At 37.1% G+C, this 18385-nt stretch overlaps 1 protein-coding gene across 1 annotated transcript; it reads left to right on the plus strand.

Annotated features, from left to right (window-relative positions):
* Window positions 1-283: 283 nt before the first annotated feature.
* Window positions 284-18385, plus strand: LOC127662174 (BTB/POZ domain-containing protein KCTD3-like). Its single transcript, XM_052153250.1, has 19 exons — window positions 284-644; window positions 2320-2373; window positions 2492-2537; window positions 2780-2853; window positions 2972-3030; window positions 3276-3356; window positions 3456-3602; window positions 4692-4782; window positions 4872-5062; window positions 5166-5281; window positions 9162-9249; window positions 11289-11405; window positions 11515-11685; window positions 11791-11946; window positions 12122-12218; window positions 12320-12519; window positions 12617-12755; window positions 14224-14789; window positions 15238-18385. The coding sequence occupies exons 1-19, from the start codon at window positions 574-576 to the stop codon at window positions 15279-15281; spliced, it is 2508 nt and encodes an 835-aa protein (XP_052009210.1). The 5' UTR covers window positions 284-573; the 3' UTR covers window positions 15282-18385.

Genomic DNA, 18385 nt, shown 5'->3' on the forward strand with positions numbered 1-18385 from the left:
AATAATTATATTCACACATTTCACTGCAGTGGTTTAAATTGCTAAACATTAGGCCTATCATTAATAGTATTGAAGTTACTAATGCCTTGAAAAATCGGTTCACATAATTCCTTGCTTCAGAATACACTGGAGAATGTGTTTTCATCAGCCTCTGCCTTCTGTATGGGTCCAACTGTGTGCTCAAGACTCACAAACACTGGGCGGGGTCTACATCCTGTGTTAGGAATGACGCTATCCGATTGGCTGACGCTCTGATCGAATCCACACAGTGCTCCAGCATCGGTATATGGCGGCCACAGCGGTACATGTAACGTTCCCATGTTGCACAGGCTACTGAAAAAGGCCATAAATAGTTGAAGGCAATGTTTTTAATCGTTTATTAAAGCTCTGAATATGGGGGACATTGTATGCGAACATCTCCATCTAATACGCCCTTCTTATGACGCATAATTTATGGAGCTCGCTGGGACGTGAGGAAGGATCAAGAATATCTTCAGGAATTTGTTTGGATAAATGCAGAAACTGGATAGAATCGGGTTTATTCATCCTCGGTAACCGTGCGGAATTAAAAGGATGGCTGGAATTTGTAACAGTTCAACATCTGGAATTGGTGATATCATCCAACTAAATGTCGGTGGAACGAGGTACGCTGACGTCAAGATTCTTTAGATATACTCGACGTCATAATATAGTTTTATTTCAGGCTACGTCAGAGCGCCGCAATTTTTGACTTTGATGTGGTAAGGTCGTAAGGCCTAACACAGAGTCAGATATGGTGTTTCTCACGAAACCTGTCAAATTCTGGTCCTATTTCAATAAATATCAAGATAATATTATTATTGTTTTGGTATTGATTTGGGTTATATGACCAGTATTCTCCACTTGTCTTTAGATTTGTGAACTGTTAATGTGCCCTAATTTACGTAACAGTAAAATACTATTCTGTTCTTCATCCCCAGTTCCTACATGATCATGGATAATAATAATAAAACAGGCAGGATTTTTTATTTTTTTATTTATTTATTTTTTTATCCTGTATTCACGTATAACTAGTTTGACTGCACTGCTGTAACGATGGTATTGTATTGAAAAGTAATGTTACATTTTTGGAAGGAGAAATAACTGGAAATGACATATGCAAATAAGACTAAAGAACAGGGGATTGTTCTTTATGGTTATTTATTTTAATATTTGCTTGAATACTGCCTTAATATTTTCAAGACAATTTTTCTTTTAATGATAGTAGGAAGCTACATAAATTATAGGATATGGGCCTATACACTATTGTATGTACAGAAATAGCCATTTTAATGTAGCTTCAAGCTGGGCAAGTGTTCAAATATTGATTAGTTTAACGTGATTTATGCATACATATGCTTGCTATTAGTATTGCATTAAACCCCCATGTTAGGTTGTTTGACCTTAAAGAGATAGTTCAGCCAAAAATGAAAATGTTCTCATCATTTACTCACCCTCATGCCATCCCAGATGAAATTGTTCAGAAGAATATTTCAGCTCTGATGATCCTCACAATGCAAGTGAATGGTGACCAGAACTTGAAGGTCCAAAAAGGACATAAAGGCAGCAGGAAAGTAACTCTAGTGGTTAAATCCATATCATCAGAAGTGATATGATAGGTGTGGGTGGGAAACAGATCCAATATTTAAGTTTGTTTATTTATATTTAATATTAAAAGATGAAATGTGTAATTTCTGTGTTACTAGTGGCTGCAAACTGACTTACAAAAATAAAGTATGTTCAAACACCTTTTGCCAACACCCCTCAGACTCATCACACCTTTCACACTCTCTGATTCCCTATGAACAAATATGCAAGACTAAATAAAAGGTGATAAATGTCATCATAAACAAGACAACTATAACAGAAACACCGCCATTGACCAGCCTCGATCAGTAGGTGGCTGAATGTGAAAGTTAAAGTCACTTCGACACCAGAATGTGGAAGAGAATGTGCAGATTTACAGTAAAAAAGGACTTAAATATTGGTCTGTTTCTCACCCACACCTATTATATCACTTCACAAAATATGGACTTAACCACTGGAATCTATGGATTTTTTTTTATGCTGCCTTTATGTCCTTTTTGGACCTTCTGAGTTCTGGTCACCATTCACTTGCATGGTAAGGAACATTTACCTTTTTTGTTTTTGTTTATAAAAGATTACTGTAGCTGTAGACCTAAGCAAACTAAAGCCAAATTACTACAGACATTTTCTTTGTACGCAATCATTTGTGACGTAACCTCATGAATTCAAAGAAAAAAAGAAAATTATCATAATATTTTATTTTCATACTTTCAGATTCAGCACATCAAGACAGACTCTGACATGGATTCCTGACTCTTTCTTCTCAAGGTAAAATAAGATGTCTGAAGCTGCACCGAGAGCTTTGTAAATATATTGGATATGCACACTCATTCATCTTATAAACAGCATTTTATAAGTTTGTGTAAATCTGTTTGTTGCTCCCTAGTTTACTTAGTGGGAGAATATCAACGCTACGGGATGAAACTGGAGCTGTAAGTGGAAATTTGTATCATGCTCTGACTTAACCAAAAGTCTTACGTACCTACTGTAATTACCTTAAAAATGAAAGAAACAACAACAAATGATGTAAACACTGATTACTAAAGTGTGCTTTGTGTGTTGTTTGTTAAAAATAGACCTTTCAGACTAATCCATTACGCCAGAAAATTTTGAAATGTTGTTCAGCTCAAAACCAGTTTGTAATTAAGTCTCTAAATTAAATCTTTTTTTTTAGATATTTATTGACAGAGACCCAACAACATTTGCCCCTATTTTAAACTTCCTTCGAACAAAAGAATTAGACTTAAGGTAGGATATGACAACTCCAATGAAATTTCCATCACTAAACAGGATTTGAGAAAATATTGCAGACAACACTGAACAAATAATACTCATATGTGTGTCATTTTCCGGCTTCCTCTGATAGGGGGGTTAACATAAGCATCCTGAGACATGAAGCAGAGTTCTATGGTATTACACCTTTAGGTAAGACATAACCAGATGGAAAGCATTTAGCTATCTAGTCTGTGTACTGTTAAAAGTAAACACGGTCTGTTTGGGAGCTATTTATGGACCTTAAGGAGGTCTTTCTACCTGATATTACTTTTTAAAATTACTTTTGTTTGTGTAAACTAATGTACTATAACTAGTCAGTTTAAACAAATTTGCCTGAATTTGGTGCTTTATATAGTATTCTTTCTTATTTTCCTGTCTGTCACTGATATGTTTAGTTCGACGTTTACTTCTTTGTGAAGAACTGGAACGATCTTCATGTGGAAGTGTGCTCTTTCATGGCTACCTCCCTCCACCAGGTAAGGTTACAGTAGATCTGTAGAAACATCTCTGACATTCTAAAGAAAGAGGGAAAACCTTCTTCCTATGTGCCAAACATGAATTTATTTGTTCTTCAGCTATCCCAGCCCGGAGCACTGCTGGTGGACAGGCTGCAGGCCAGGAAGAGCGTTCGGTTCCCAGTGGAGCAGAGGGGAGTTTCTCACGTTCTTCCCCACAGTCTTCTCTCCCTGGACCCAGTGGGGCAGATGGACCTCAAAGACTGGGTGAGCACAATCCTTTCAATGCCAAGATGTAGTTACAATGAAACTGAGAGTCACTTTTGAGGGATTTAAAGGAATAGTTCTACCAAAAATGAAAATCCTGCTATCATTATTACTAGTAACAGAATCAATGTTGTAATGTAATAACAACTGTATAAAGACATCAGTGCAATTAATTTAATTTATACCACGGGTCTGTTGAATACTTGATTGTGATGGGTTTAAATATAGATTATATCCCCTAGTGAGGACACTAGAAATGTCCTCATAAACCTAAACCCATAAACCTTATACTCATGTTGTTCCAAACCCATATGACTTTCTTTTGTATAACACAAGAAAAAAATTGAAGAATGTTCATGCTGCTCTTTCCCATACAATGATAAATGACAAAAACGTACGACTTAAGTAATCTGTACCACTCATGCGCTATATTCCAAGTCTTCTGAAGCCATACGATAACTTTGTGTAGTGAACAGACTGCAATTTAAATCATTAGTCACAAATGAGATCTACGTCAAATCTATCGAATATTTTAATTGCATAGCAACTTTAATTTCAGCCTGATCCTCACACAATGCTATCTTATGGCTTCAAAAGGGTTGTATGATGACAGAATTTTCCAGCACCACCCAATGCAATGTTAGAACAGAGTTTAAGTGGGATTTCAAATTTTCATAATTACAGCTACCAGTAAACCAGAGGCAGCAGAGAGAGAGCTGAAGAATTGGGTTTGCTATTGCTGTCTTTATAGCATGTGTTCCATTCTGGTATTGTGCTGTTGAAAACGGAGAGAGAGAGAGAGAGAGAGAGAGAGGGGGGTCCCATGAAGACAAAGTTGGCCACTTAGAAGCAGTAGTGCAGTTGTCAGGGTGAGGTCATCTTAAAATGCCTTTTATTTCCCCAGTACCCAGCGAAGTCATGTGAGAAAACTAATTTAACTTATTTTAGAAATAATAATCATCCACACAGAGTCATGGCCTTATAACTGTATATTTGCTGATATTTTAAAGACGAATTTCTTAAAATTTACTCTTGCTTGTGTTTCAAAATACTGTGGTATTTTTTCCATTTTTATTTGCATTACAACAGGATCACCAGTCGACCCTAGGAAGGTGCTGATTGTTGCTGGCCATCATAACTGGATTGTAGCTGCCTATGCACATTTTGTCATTTGTTACAGGTAAATCTACGTCACACTGATAACTTCTACATTTATATTAAATAGTAAGGGTCGTGACTTGCCATAGGTTGACTGTGTTTGGTATATAGGATAAAGGAATCATCTGGCTGGCAGCAGGTGTTCTCCAGCCCATACCTGGACTGGGCCACTGAGCGGGTGGCCCTCAATGCTAAAGTAGTGGGCGGGCCACATGGAGACAAAGACAAGATGGTTGCAGCATCTTCTGAGAGCAGCATTATACTCTGGAGTATCCAGGATGGAGGGAGTGGAAGTGAAATAGGTGGGAGCAAAGAACAGAAATTATATCATTACATATTAAACCTCATTCTCTGGTCTATTGGTTTTCTGTTATAATAACTCTCTTTTTCTGTGTTTTTGTGAAGGTGTGTTCAGCCTTGGAGTGCCTGTTGACTCCTTGTTTTTCATTGGTAGTCAACTTGTTGCCACCAGTCACACAGGAAAGGTTGGAGTGTGGAATGCCGTCACCCAGCATTGGCAGGTAGAGAAATTCCGATTTTTTCACTTCAACAGTCACTCCAGTTTATATTTTGTTGATAATCAAGTTGTTTTAACGGAATAGTGCACCCTAAAATTGAAAATTCTGTTATCATTTACTCACTCTCATGTCATTTTTAACCCATTTTTAATATGAGTTTCTCTCTTATGTGGAACATATAGACATTTTGAAGAATGTCCATGCTGCTCTTTCCAGTACAATGAAAGTAAGCTCAATATACAACCCCAATTCCCCAAAAGTTGGGACAGTATTGAAAATACTTATAAAAACTAAAAGAATGGATTTGTGTGCTGTATTGAAAGCACTAAAATAACATATTATTTGATAATATATAAAAAAATTCATTTCAAATCAGATGATTGCAACATGCTACAAAAAGTTGGGACAGTCGAGTGTTTCCAACTTTGTAACATCACCTTTTCTTCTAATAACACTTATTTAGTGTTACTACGCTTCGCAATTATACAGGGCCTTGGTTGCCATATTTTGCACCACACGTTCACAATTGTAGTCTGGTCAGATCTGCAGGCAGGCTAATCTAGCACCCGCACTCTCTGCTTACACAGCCATGCACTTGTAATCCAGGCAGAATGTGGATTTCTGTTGTCCTGCTGGAAAATACAGGGATGTCCCTGGCAAAGAGGGTGTCTGGATGGCAGCATATGTTGCTCCAAAATGTGTACATATCTGCATTAATGGTGCCCTCACAGATGCGCAAGTTACCCATATGCACTGACACATCCCTAATACCATGTCAGACACTGGCTTTTGGATCTGATGCTGATAACAGCTTGGATGGTCCTTTCTCCATTTGACCCGGAGAACATAATGGCTGGTTTCTTTTTTTCTTTTTTTTTTTATTCAAAAACTAATTAAAATGTGGACTTGTCAGACCACAAAACATGATTCCACTGTCGAACTTTCCATCTCAGATGAGACCGAGCAAAGATAAGTCGGCTGCATTTCTAAACAGTGTTGATGTATGGCTTCTGCTTTGCATTGTAAAGCCTTAACTTGGATCTGTGGATGCAGTGGGGAACAGTGATTAATGACAAATGTTTACCAAAGTATTCCAGAGCCCATGTCATGTTATTTATTACAGATGCATGACCGTTTTTAAGAAAGTGATCAGGGTTCCCACGTGTCCTGGAAAACTGCAGTGCATGCATGGAAAAGTCATGGAAAATTTGAAAAATACCTAAATGTCCTGGAAAATTATTATTTGTCTTAGAAAATATTTCAGTATAATAAAACGGTTTGACTGTGTTGCTAGCAAGGTTTCTGTTACATTTACAAAAACATGGTAAAGACGGTGACTCGGAAAAGGAATCAAAAACACAAATTTGTATCATTTTGTCACTGCCAATGGCTTTGCTTATGAAACAACATCAGCGATTAATGGCGCTTTCAACCTCATGATTGATTACAGTTGCAGCCAATCGTGTGCTTGGCAATCGCGCCCCAACCGAGGCAGATCGCTTGATTGTTACAGCTATGGACAATCATGTGCTTGGCTACAGCAGCTTGTGCACAGTCAGAAGCGTGAAAGTTCTCATTCACAAACAGACTGAATGACCTGATACATGTACCGTGAGACTGAATTGGAGGGGCATGTTGTTCGTTTACTTTGGCATCGGCATGTGATTCCACCTTGTTCATCACGGAGAGAAAAGGGTGGAAGAGCTATTAATGTGTAAAAGTGACTGATGTTTATACATGTGGAGGGTCATTCACATGACTCGGGTCAGTGTCTTTGAGAGGACAAAGCTACAATAAATATTTTTAAACAGTTTAAATTTATGGAGAGTATCAAGAGACCCCAGTTATTGAACTACAGTAGTTACATCCACCAGAAAAATTCATTAAGACCTAAACATGAACAAGTCCTCATTTTCCTTTCTGCAATCAAAGCAATTGAAATTTTTTTATCTTCCAAATAATTGTTTTCAATATTTGTTGTGCACACCTCCTGCTTTCTTGCTTGACAAGCTTGTAATTTGTCCCTCCACGACGCTTACTTCAACACTTCATGTGAATGGCAAAGCGCCACTCGATGCTGGCATTGAGCAGAACGTTGACGCCTCAACTCATATGAAATGCACTTTACAATGAAGAAAGGACATTATCGAAACTCAAAATTATTATTATTTGGCTATTATTGTTTTTTTTCTGATAAAAGTCACGCTCTGCAGTTTAAATATTGTAGGAAATGTATACATTAGATCTGCTTTGTTCTTAAAAGTCAGTAGATTTGACATGCAAATTTGAATAAAGGAGAAGGACATTATTGATACTCATTATTATTATTATTATTATACTATTATTGTTGTCTTGAAAAGTCATGCTCAGCAGTTCACAAACTGAACGGAAATTCTAGGTCTTCTTTGTTCTTATAATGCTTAAAGTCTCTTGGCAGATTTCAGATGTGAACACTCATAGCACATAAGATGCTCATTTGTCACCACATATCAGCATCTCCACAAGTGGTCACTAAACTAGTCAATTACTGAAACTGAACAAATTTGTGAAACAGAAGTAAGCCACACCAAAATACCCTTTATTTTTGCTGCTAATTCTGCTCAATTGAATTAAAATAGCTCAAGTTGGTGCTTTTAGCTTATTCTTTAAAAAAAAAAAACCTGTTCATCGATCAGAGTTTGTCTAACCTTTATTGCCCCTCATGAGTTTGCATCCCAGTGAGTTATAAACTTTAGACTACGATGACAGTCGGACCACTGATTTGTCTTTTTTTTTTTATTCACACTGGGTTGGTAGCATGGTGATTCAGCCTTAATACCTTGGGATGTGAATGAATTTTCAATAATTCAGCAATCGAAGCTTATTATAAATGAGCTTATACCATGGTTTTGTAAAAAAGTCGTAAAAATGGCATTAGTAATAAAATGTAGAACGTTGTGGAATATGACATATTTGGACGTAAATTAATGTTTGAATGTACAATTAATCAAATGACAATTTTGATATGTCCTAGTGTGATAATTAAACTAAAAAATGTATTATTTAATGGAATAAATAAATAATCTACAAGGAACGTGTGCTTCAACATGAATGTGTATAGCCGGCTGCTCATACACTAAAAACACCTCATCATTATAATCACGCACTCTTGAGTGTGTAAGATGACAGACAGCACCCTGAAGTATGCAGCACATACAGACTATGTATTTACATAATTGAATCACAGCTTTACTGGGATTAATAATCACACTGGGCCATGGAGTAAACCACTTATCTGGAGGTGAAAAACTACCATCAAAAACAAACAGAAACGGCAAAATAAAAGCTCAATTTATATGGATGCATATGTTTTACGCATTAGTCCTAAATTGCCCGTCTCAACTTTTTTGGAGGTGTAGCAATCATCTGATTTGAAATAAGTGTAAAACATAAAATAATGTGTTGTTGTAGTGCTTTCAGTATAGCACAAGGTGAATAGAACTTACAAATCGCAACTTTTTTGTTTTTATTAGCATTTTCCGCACTGTCCCAACTTTCGAATTGGGATTGTACGACAAAAAAAGCACCATAAACGTCCTTACGACTGGCGTGATATATTCAGGTCATATGATAGATTAAGAAACAAAATTGTAAGTTGTGTTGCACCAGTTTTGTTGTCAATGATGATTCACAAACTTTCAAAAGACATACAAGAACCAATTTGATGTAAACGAATAATTTGGAATGACACAAGGGTGAGAAAATATTACAATGTTTTTGGATACACTATCTCTATAATACATAAAATCTTTCAGCATCACTAAAGAGCCCATTTCATACTAGGTTTGGTAATATTGTGAAGACACGATTCTGATGTTTACATTGTGTACTATAAATTTTACAGGTGCAGGATGTAGTGCCCATTACAAGCTGTGACACTGCTGGCTCCTTCCTCTTGCTTGGCTGTAACAATGGCTCAATTTATTATATCGGTAAGCAGCTAATCTTCCCCTGGGCTGCAGACGGTGTGTGCATTTCGTTTGACGTGAGTTGTTAATGAGATGCGAAATCGGCAGTAACAGAATCTGTGTTGTAATGTAATAACAATTGCATATGGACATCAGTGCAATTAATTTAATTTATACCATGGGTCTGTTGAATGCCTGATTGTGATTGGTTGACGGACGTTCTAAGGTGTGCAATTATTTTTCATGTAAATGCACAGCTATGAAGTAGTTCCAGGTCTTGACTGCAAAACAGTTCCATATCACTTCACCAAATTATTTCAGTTATTTCAAAGAGCCCTACATGCTATCACAACAAAATAACCAATTAAAACAAAGACATTGGTTAAGTACACTGGATAAAAATGACAAACAATGTCTATAATATCCTACATTTATTTAGATTTTGATTGAAAAGCATCTTTGGGCTCTCTCTCTCTCTCTCGCTCTCTCCCTGTCCCACCCCCACACACCATAAATCCTACCACAGCAAAATAACCATATAAACAAAGACATTGGTTAAAGTAAATCATTAAGTTAAGAACATCAAACAATGTCTATAATTGTTTATAATAAAACATTGTTTAGTATGTTTTTTTAAGCGATTTTAATTATGGGGACACTAGAAATTTCCTCATAAACCACATTTATAGCATAATGCCCTTGTAATTACCAGTTTGTAACCTAAATAAATGTCCTTGTAAACCACCCAGACCCACCCACACACAAAATAGAGCTGAACCTCATCGACTTGATAAATACAACAGTTTCTATTATCCAAAATAACTTTTAATATGTGAAACTTTTTATGTTTCAGTGTATTTTGCCCTAATCAGCCTCACATAGCTATAGTGAAAAGCACCGTTCCAAACTCTCGGGAGCAAAGTCTGCACACCCCCGAGACTCACTGGGATTGTACACACACACACACACACACACACACACTACCTTGTCACTTCAATGCCGAAAAGAAGCGCATCCTCCGTTGGTAGTTCTAAAGTGACGTTTTCGAACTAGCAACGAAGGCTTGAGCTGGATCAGAGCTAGATACACTTGATCAATAAAACTTCTATATTATCTGAAATATCAGTGGGAAAAACCCTCGTGCCCCTCCCCCTCTCACACACATCCATTATACGCATTACGCACACACTTTTACTCCCGAGCGAAAAACAGAGCCACCATGTCAGCGCACTCCTGAATCTCAGTGGGGTTCACAAAAAGTTAACATTTACAACAGAAATATGGTGACACTCACTGCTGCTGAGAAGTGCTTAATCTAACATTGTGGCGATTTTTAAACGATGTTACTTCTGATGAGAGCTGCAACAAAAAATGTCTCTGAGAAATCTCTTAGTTTCTCTCTTTCGATCCCTCAAATAAAAACTCTCACAAACACTCACATACTCACTCACTCACACGCACAAACACACTACCTTAATACTCCAGTTAGTCCTCATGTAAAGCAGCGCAAGCCTCACAATCCTCCGTTGCTAGTTCTAAAGTGACGGTTTGGAACTAGCAACGATGGCTCGGACTGTATTAAAGCAAGACACTGAATGTGTAGTGAAAGTAAGTAGTTCCTCTCATAAGAGCGTTTTAGGGATGAAAACCAGAAAATGTCTTGATGAAATCCTGAAAGATGTATTAAGGTGTGGTAACTGTGGTATAAGTGGAATAAATGACTCCGGCCCATTTAATAATTTAAATAACTCCGCTTTGTGTCGTGACTGCATTACCACCTCGGGTTATTTTCAATAATTCAATGGTCCGTGGTCAATTATTCCTCAAGTAGTAAATAGGTCACAAATGCATGTAAAATTCATTATACAAATGGACTGCTGTGATTCACAAAGTAACACATTAATAAGGCATAAGTTATTGGAGTAATTGATTTTGCCCTTTATGTGTTTAGAATTGCAATGTTGTGTCACTGTTTCTGTTATATAGCTGTAATATCTATCTGTAATATGTTAAATTAATATTAATAAAAATAAAAATAAAATAACTTTTCTCTCCACTCTCAGATGTGCAGAAGTTTCCACTGAGAATGAAGGACAATGACTTGTTGGTGACAGACCTGTACCACGACCCATCCAACGATGCCATCACAGCCCTCAGCGTCTACCTGACTCCTAAAACCAGTGAGTTCATCTTCTTCATCTTGTTGATTTCAATGAATTCAACTGCTCTTGTAGTATACTTTCGAAATCCTAGCAACAAGTTTGGTCAGGGATCTAGCTCTGTTTGCAGGTGTGAGTGGGAACTGGATTGAGATCGCTTATGGAACCAGCTCAGGTGCCGTGCGTGTTATCGTACAGCATCCAGAGACTGTAGGATCTGGACCACAGCTCTTCCAGACCTTTACTGTCCACCGCAGCCCCGTCACTAAGATCATGCTCTCTGAGAAGCACTTAGTGTCAGGTAATAAATACTCTGGAACTGTATGAGGATAGAGTTGAGGACAGTATGCTAAAAATGGCCTGAAATTACTGCAATTTCATTAATTTGGCCCTGTGCATGTTTAAGTGTGCGCTGACAACAACCATGTACGCACATGGACGGTGACACGGTTCAGAGGCATGATCTCCACCCAACCAGGGTCTACTCCACTGGCATCCTTTAAGATCATCTCACTGGAGGAGACGGAGAGCCACAGCAGCTATTCCTCTGGCAATGACATCGGTGAGAGATTTGTTCATAGCTTTTGAGCACTTCAGGAAAATTGCACTATTGAAAGTTCTAGTAATATCTAGTTTTGTCATAAATATTAGGACTAGGTGAGGAAAAGGCACTGAGCCAACAGCCTCTATGAAAGTATCAAGCCAGTGAAAGTATCTGATATGCTGTTTCCATGCAGGTCCATTTGGAGAGAGAGACGACCAGCAGGTGTTCATTCAGAAAGTCATTCCCATTACCAACAAACTCTTTGTTCGTCTTTCTTCTACCGGGAAAAGGTACATGCTAAAACGTGCACTATGAAACTATGACCAGCGTGACTCTGTGGAGTAAAAGTAAAATACTTCAGATTACAGATCTTTTTCTGTCTGAATGGCAGGATCTGTGAAGTGCAGGCAGTAGACGGCACCACCATCACATGTTTCACAGTGCGAGAGTGTGAGGGCTCCAGCCGTATGGGCTCCAGACCCCGCCGTTACCTCTTCACTGGCCACGCAAATGGCAGCATTCAGATGTGGGACCTAAGCACAGCCATGGACATGGTCAACAAGAACGAAGACAAGAGCAAGCGAGAGCCAGGTTCTGAAAAAAATCGATTATCACACTGTAGGATATACTGTGGGGAAATAGCCCTCCTGGATTTATAGGGTTAAAATGTTCTGTTACCTGTTTGCAGAGGTGGGAGGTCCAACTGAAGAGGAGCTGCTGAAGCTCCTTGACCAATGTGATTTGAGCACATCTCGTTGTGCCACGCCCAACATCAGCCCTGCCCCCTCTGTGCTTCAACATAGCCGACTACGGGAGTCCTCCTCCAGGTCTGCCACATCCTCCACTGATCCCTTACAACCTAACAAGCTCATCCTAATGAGAGAAATAGAGTATAAAGTCTAAGGCAATACACTTTTTTAATACCAAGGACCCCCAAATTTGATGATCCCCTTGCGAAGGACCCCTTGTGTGAGGAAAAATGGTAAACATGATATTAAGACTTCTTGTTTGCAAAATTAAATAATTTGCTTTAATATTGTCATTGTACTGCTAAAGCCCCCAAACATTATTCAAATATTATCTTGAAAATATTTACTTATTAGGCTGATGGTAAGTAATGTTAAAAGAAAAGTAACTTTTTTTAATAATAAAATTTTACAAAATAATATAATACAAATATTTTATTTTAAATATTTATATGTATTGTGAAAAGCACTATAGAAATACATTTGTAAAAGTAGCTTTACAGAAAATAGTGAATTACAACCCTTATTTTTTTCATAATGTATGAAATGATATACCAATTTGTTTGATTATTTTTTACAATAAAAAGGATCTATACAATAAAATATTAATGATAAATCTAATGATTTCAGAATGAAATGGTAAAAATGTCTAATAATTAAAAATTGTGAACAGTTTTTTTTTTATCTGAAAGTTTTTGCGGATCCCCTAGCAGATCCCCTAGCACACCCTTGCGGCCCCCCAAGGGTCCTGGGACAAGAGTATACTTTTTCATGCGTGCTGCTTTGTCTCGCACATGGTCAATCACTCAGGCTTTCGAAGTACACTGTTTGAAGCACATATGGACATTGATGCATGTTCACTTTGACTGCTTTGCGATAGTCTTTTAGCACAGTTAACGGGAGATGCAGGTGCATGTGCAGGGCAGACAATGGGCACAGAAGGGGGCTGTCCGTGTGTCTAGAAAACCTTGGCTGCATGCGGAAATCTGTGCTGATGACGAAACGTAGCGGCATGCAGAACATTGAAGTATGCTTTGGCCTTAACAGTTTATTCACGCCAATTTGTTCAGCATACAAAACATGCACAACAAGATTTAAAAAGAAACATTGGATCCACATAAAATCAAGTCTGAAATATCATACTGCGATGATCAGTCTTTTTTTAGTTTTTACTCGGGGGATTTTTAAGTGTTAATATACCAGTAAAACATTGCACTTTTATTGAGGAATCAGAAAATGTACGGTAATTTGTGAATCAGAGAATTACAAACATTTGCTACTGGACATGGCAATTTTTTATTTGAGAAATTGTTAGTGAACATGTTATACTTTTTTGTTGTTTTTAGACTAACATTGTGAATTACTGTATAGTTTTATTTTTTCAAACTAAGAGAAATAAATACATTGAAATGATTTTGTTTTAGTAATCAACTGCATGCCACATATGCTGTCAATGCAGCTTGTATTGTATAGAGCACCCACTGTATTAGATTTAATACATTTGTAATCATGTACTAATATAAAGTGCTACAATTTCTGTGGTTTACAGTCTTCAATTGCAAGCTCACGAACCTATCCCTGAGACAGCCACTTACGGAGCCCTGCGCCCTTACCGAGAGAGCCCCTTACTGGCCCGTGCTCGACGCACAGAGAGCTTCCACAGCTACCGAGACTTCCACAGCCTAAACCTGACCAAGGCCCTGCTGGAGAACACCGGACAGTGTGGATCCACTGAGGACGAGATGCGGCCATCTATGGGGGAGAGCATTGCTGAGGATGGTGACAAAAAAAACTCCACCACGGAGCTTTGGGGGAGTAGAGTGTCTGAAACCCAGTCTGCAGCTGCACGCAAACCCCCAGACAGCCCTGCAGACCAACGATGGAGGTCCCATTTGATGGATGAGGGGGCTTTGGAGTCCAGACCAGAGGGAGGGAGGAGGAGAGCGGCATTTGAAGCTAATTTTCTGGGTAGAAAAAAGGCACCTCCGGTTCCACAACTGAGCTCCCCACCTGCAGGGGCCGATGGAGCGAGCAGTGACTCATCCAGCACTGCTTCCCCATCTCCAACTAAACTGTCCACATCTCCACGCCATCGCAAGGGCCCTGAAAGTGCATGTGAGTGATGCTTTGCACTGATTTGTGACTCACTTTGACCCTGTGGCAAATTTTGAGTTTATTGGGTAAAGTCTCTGCAAATATGTAAATGTTTATACCTCAGTAGTGGTTTGGAGTAGAAACATGATTTATGCCATTAGACAGCTGGGACTTTCCTTTATCTATAGTGCAAATCAAATGTGTTTCTGGGTCAAAGTGACTCAGAATGATGAAGCAGGACGCATGTTTTAACAGAAGTCATTCCACATATAATAATGTCAGACAGATTAAAGAAGGTCAATGATTGGCTGATTTCAGGAGTATTTGATCATAGAGGGGTTAATGTGAATGTTAATAAGTTAGAAAGGATATCAGCTGGCAGCTAAAAACCTTAACTACTGTGGATAAAATGAAAGGGAAAATAGACAGTACAGAAACTGTTTTTCCTTTTTGTTGTTTTTTTTTTTAGGTTTCCTTCACTCAGAGGAAAGACGAAGGCATAATCTTGACTAATTTTATTTTGTGAAAACATCATGTGCTTTTGTCACTTCAACCATCTGGGCCTCATTCTCTTCCTGGCTTTGCCAAGCGTTTAAGCTTAGGTTATATTTGCTTATGTTCGACTTTTCATTCATTAATGTAAATTTATCAACATGCTATACATGAAAGAATAGTTTACGATGAGCTGTGAATAGAAGAAAATGTTAAATGATCATATCACATAACATTTGCAGTTTTTTCTGCATGCACCTTTGTTGCAAAATATAAAAAGTAATTTTATGATATGAGCTTTTATCCTATTTTTTCCATATTAATTGAATGATACAATTCTGTTGCTACTATCCACTAACGGTACCTTTCTAAACACTGCAATGCACTTTATTGTCTATCATTATTTGTCAGTTTATAATGAAATGGGGATTCAGCGGATAAACTACAAATAATGAACAGGTTTGAAATGAAGATTAGAATTCTGTGTTGCCATGAGGGATGCAGGAATGATAAGCCTTTAATATTGCATTTCATAAAAGGGACTTTTACTTGCTCTAGACATTTTTGAAATTATTCAGTGCCTTTTACTAATTTGGATAGCTTCTGTTCTTGTGAGATAACCATTTTTTTTTCTCTTTCACTATTTCTCATAGACGTGCAATTTATTTAAGTGAAACCAAAATAACAGACTTTTAGACTGGAGTTACAGATTAAAATGCCCAAATCTAAATATCAGCATCATGCATTATTTTAACATCACAGACTGACTGAATTAATTAATTATTATATAACTTACAGGTAGTTCACCTGGAAGTTATATAACCATTAATTCAGTCAATATATAAAATAATATATAGTATATTTTGGATAAATTCTGTGCTTGTAGGAATCGCAACAATCATTATTTCCAAACAGGTTTCCCAAACACTTCTAATGCCCCTTTGGACCCGACCCCCCCATCTGCCATTGTTTGGTTAAACAGGTACTGTAGTTCTATCAGAAAGACTCAAGATTACTGGAATACCATAAAAGATACTTGTATCATTTGGCATAAGCCCCGTCCTACAGTTTAGGGCTGTGATGCAGCTTGAACTGTCAGATCCTGCCAGAGGCAATAACGGCAGGGGAGCGGAGCTTACCCCTGCCCAGGACGGGACCTAAACTGGTGAAAACACGGAACTATGTGAAAAATGAGAGGCACCTGGCAGGCTTATAAATTGGAGGCTGTATTGTGATTGGATGTGATGCCTGATAAATGAATCCCAAGATCTTCCTGCTAGAACTACTTTTACATTTACATTTACATCCCAAACTCACAGCATTGGTTTTGGGTGCACCACAGAGCCACATTTTACACTTTTGGGAAGTCATCCTATGAAATGACTTACTTATAGTTGTAGAAGTAAACTTATAGTTAATGTAGTAATTTAGTTCACTAAAGTTATTGTTTGCACATTAAAATAGGATAAGGAAAGTTTTTGTAAGAGTAAAAAGTAACCAGATTTAAGTCCATGATTAAAAACTGAATAATTGATCTTGGATCATTTTTAGCTATCTGATATTATATTAAAGTTCTAATGAACAGTTTTTCAGTGATATTTTTAATTATTTTTTTCAAATAGAACTTTTAGGTTAATTGAATTACTATTTTGATATTTGTTAACATCAATAAATGAATTTGGTGCTCACCATGATCATTCATTAATCTCGGTTAATATTAATTTACATTTTAGAACATAGTATTGTACAATGTGAGTTCATGTTTAGTTCCTAATGCATTAAATAATGTTACAGTTATTTAAATGAACATTATCCAAGATTAATAAATGCTGTAAAAGTTTTGTTCTTGTTGTTAGTTCATGTTAACTAATGAAGTTACCAAATATAAATGAAAACAACCTTATTGAAAAGTGTTACCAAAATCAAAACTTGAAATTGGTAAATTTATGATAAAACCCCAAAGGCACCCAGGCAAGCAGCCCTCTCACAAAACACATCAAATTATCAAAAATAATAATATACTAATTAATAAATAATAATTTTGTAATTAATAGTTTTGACAATTGCATGTTTTAATATAATAACATACAATTTGGACTAATGCATTAGGTCTGAACAGGCCTCCTAAATCATCATGCTTTGAATATCACAAAGCATAAATGTATCATTTGCATTCAAATTGTAAAGAATTGTTTATATTTTACATGAAGCTAATTTTATTTTGACTGATGCGCATAGTCACTTTCTTTACCATCCTTTACAATTTGTGTACAAGTTTCATGCCTCCACTGAGAAATATATAGTATAAACCTATATTTCGATGATGGATATCCAATATAGGTTATTAATGTTAATCTATGTTACTAAGTGAGGTTATTGCTTAAATTGTTTTATGTCCGAATCATAGCCATTAACAAAGTACTTAACGGAAATGATATGAAGTTATAAGGTCCCACAGTTCAATTATGCTATGCAAACATTCAATCATTTTCATGGTGACAGTGCTGACTGTAGGCTATATAGCCGAATGAATTAAATAATTCTCATTTGACACTTACTAAAAAAATAAGTTGTTCATGTTTTCTGGAATCCTGGAAGTAATTTTAAAATGTTCTAGTTTGCTGTGATTGTTTGCACCTACATGTAGGTTATTATTACAACATGATATGAAGTCTAAAACAATTTCTGATTAATATGCACTAATGATTTGTCAAGACTTTGACCTTTAGTCTAATATATTGTGTGCATAACTGGTCAATAATTTTTGTTTTATCAAATATACGCTTTTCATGCCATTGATCATTTCAGGTTGTCTGAGATTTTTCGACGTTAAGGAATGTTTTATCGACAAAAGTGTAATACCTTATGCTTGCTTTCAGAAATACTGTCACAACCTGATTTCTGTGTGTTTTCAGCCTATTACTGTATGCAAGATGGCTCAATAAATGATGTTTTATCTAACAAGAATAGTTGTAGATAAATTGGCCTGCTACTAAACATGGATCATGTTCATGTTATATGATGCGTGTCTAAAAGTACAGGTGTGGAATCGGACTGAAACTCTTATTGGCACGTGCTCTACATACTGGTACTCAGTTTCTGTACGTTTCCAGTGACACAATAAA

The sequence above is a fragment of the Xyrauchen texanus genome, chromosome 22 (assembly GCF_025860055.1).
Source record: "Xyrauchen texanus isolate HMW12.3.18 chromosome 22, RBS_HiC_50CHRs, whole genome shotgun sequence".
NCBI classification, from domain to species: domain Eukaryota; kingdom Metazoa; phylum Chordata; class Actinopteri; order Cypriniformes; family Catostomidae; genus Xyrauchen; species Xyrauchen texanus.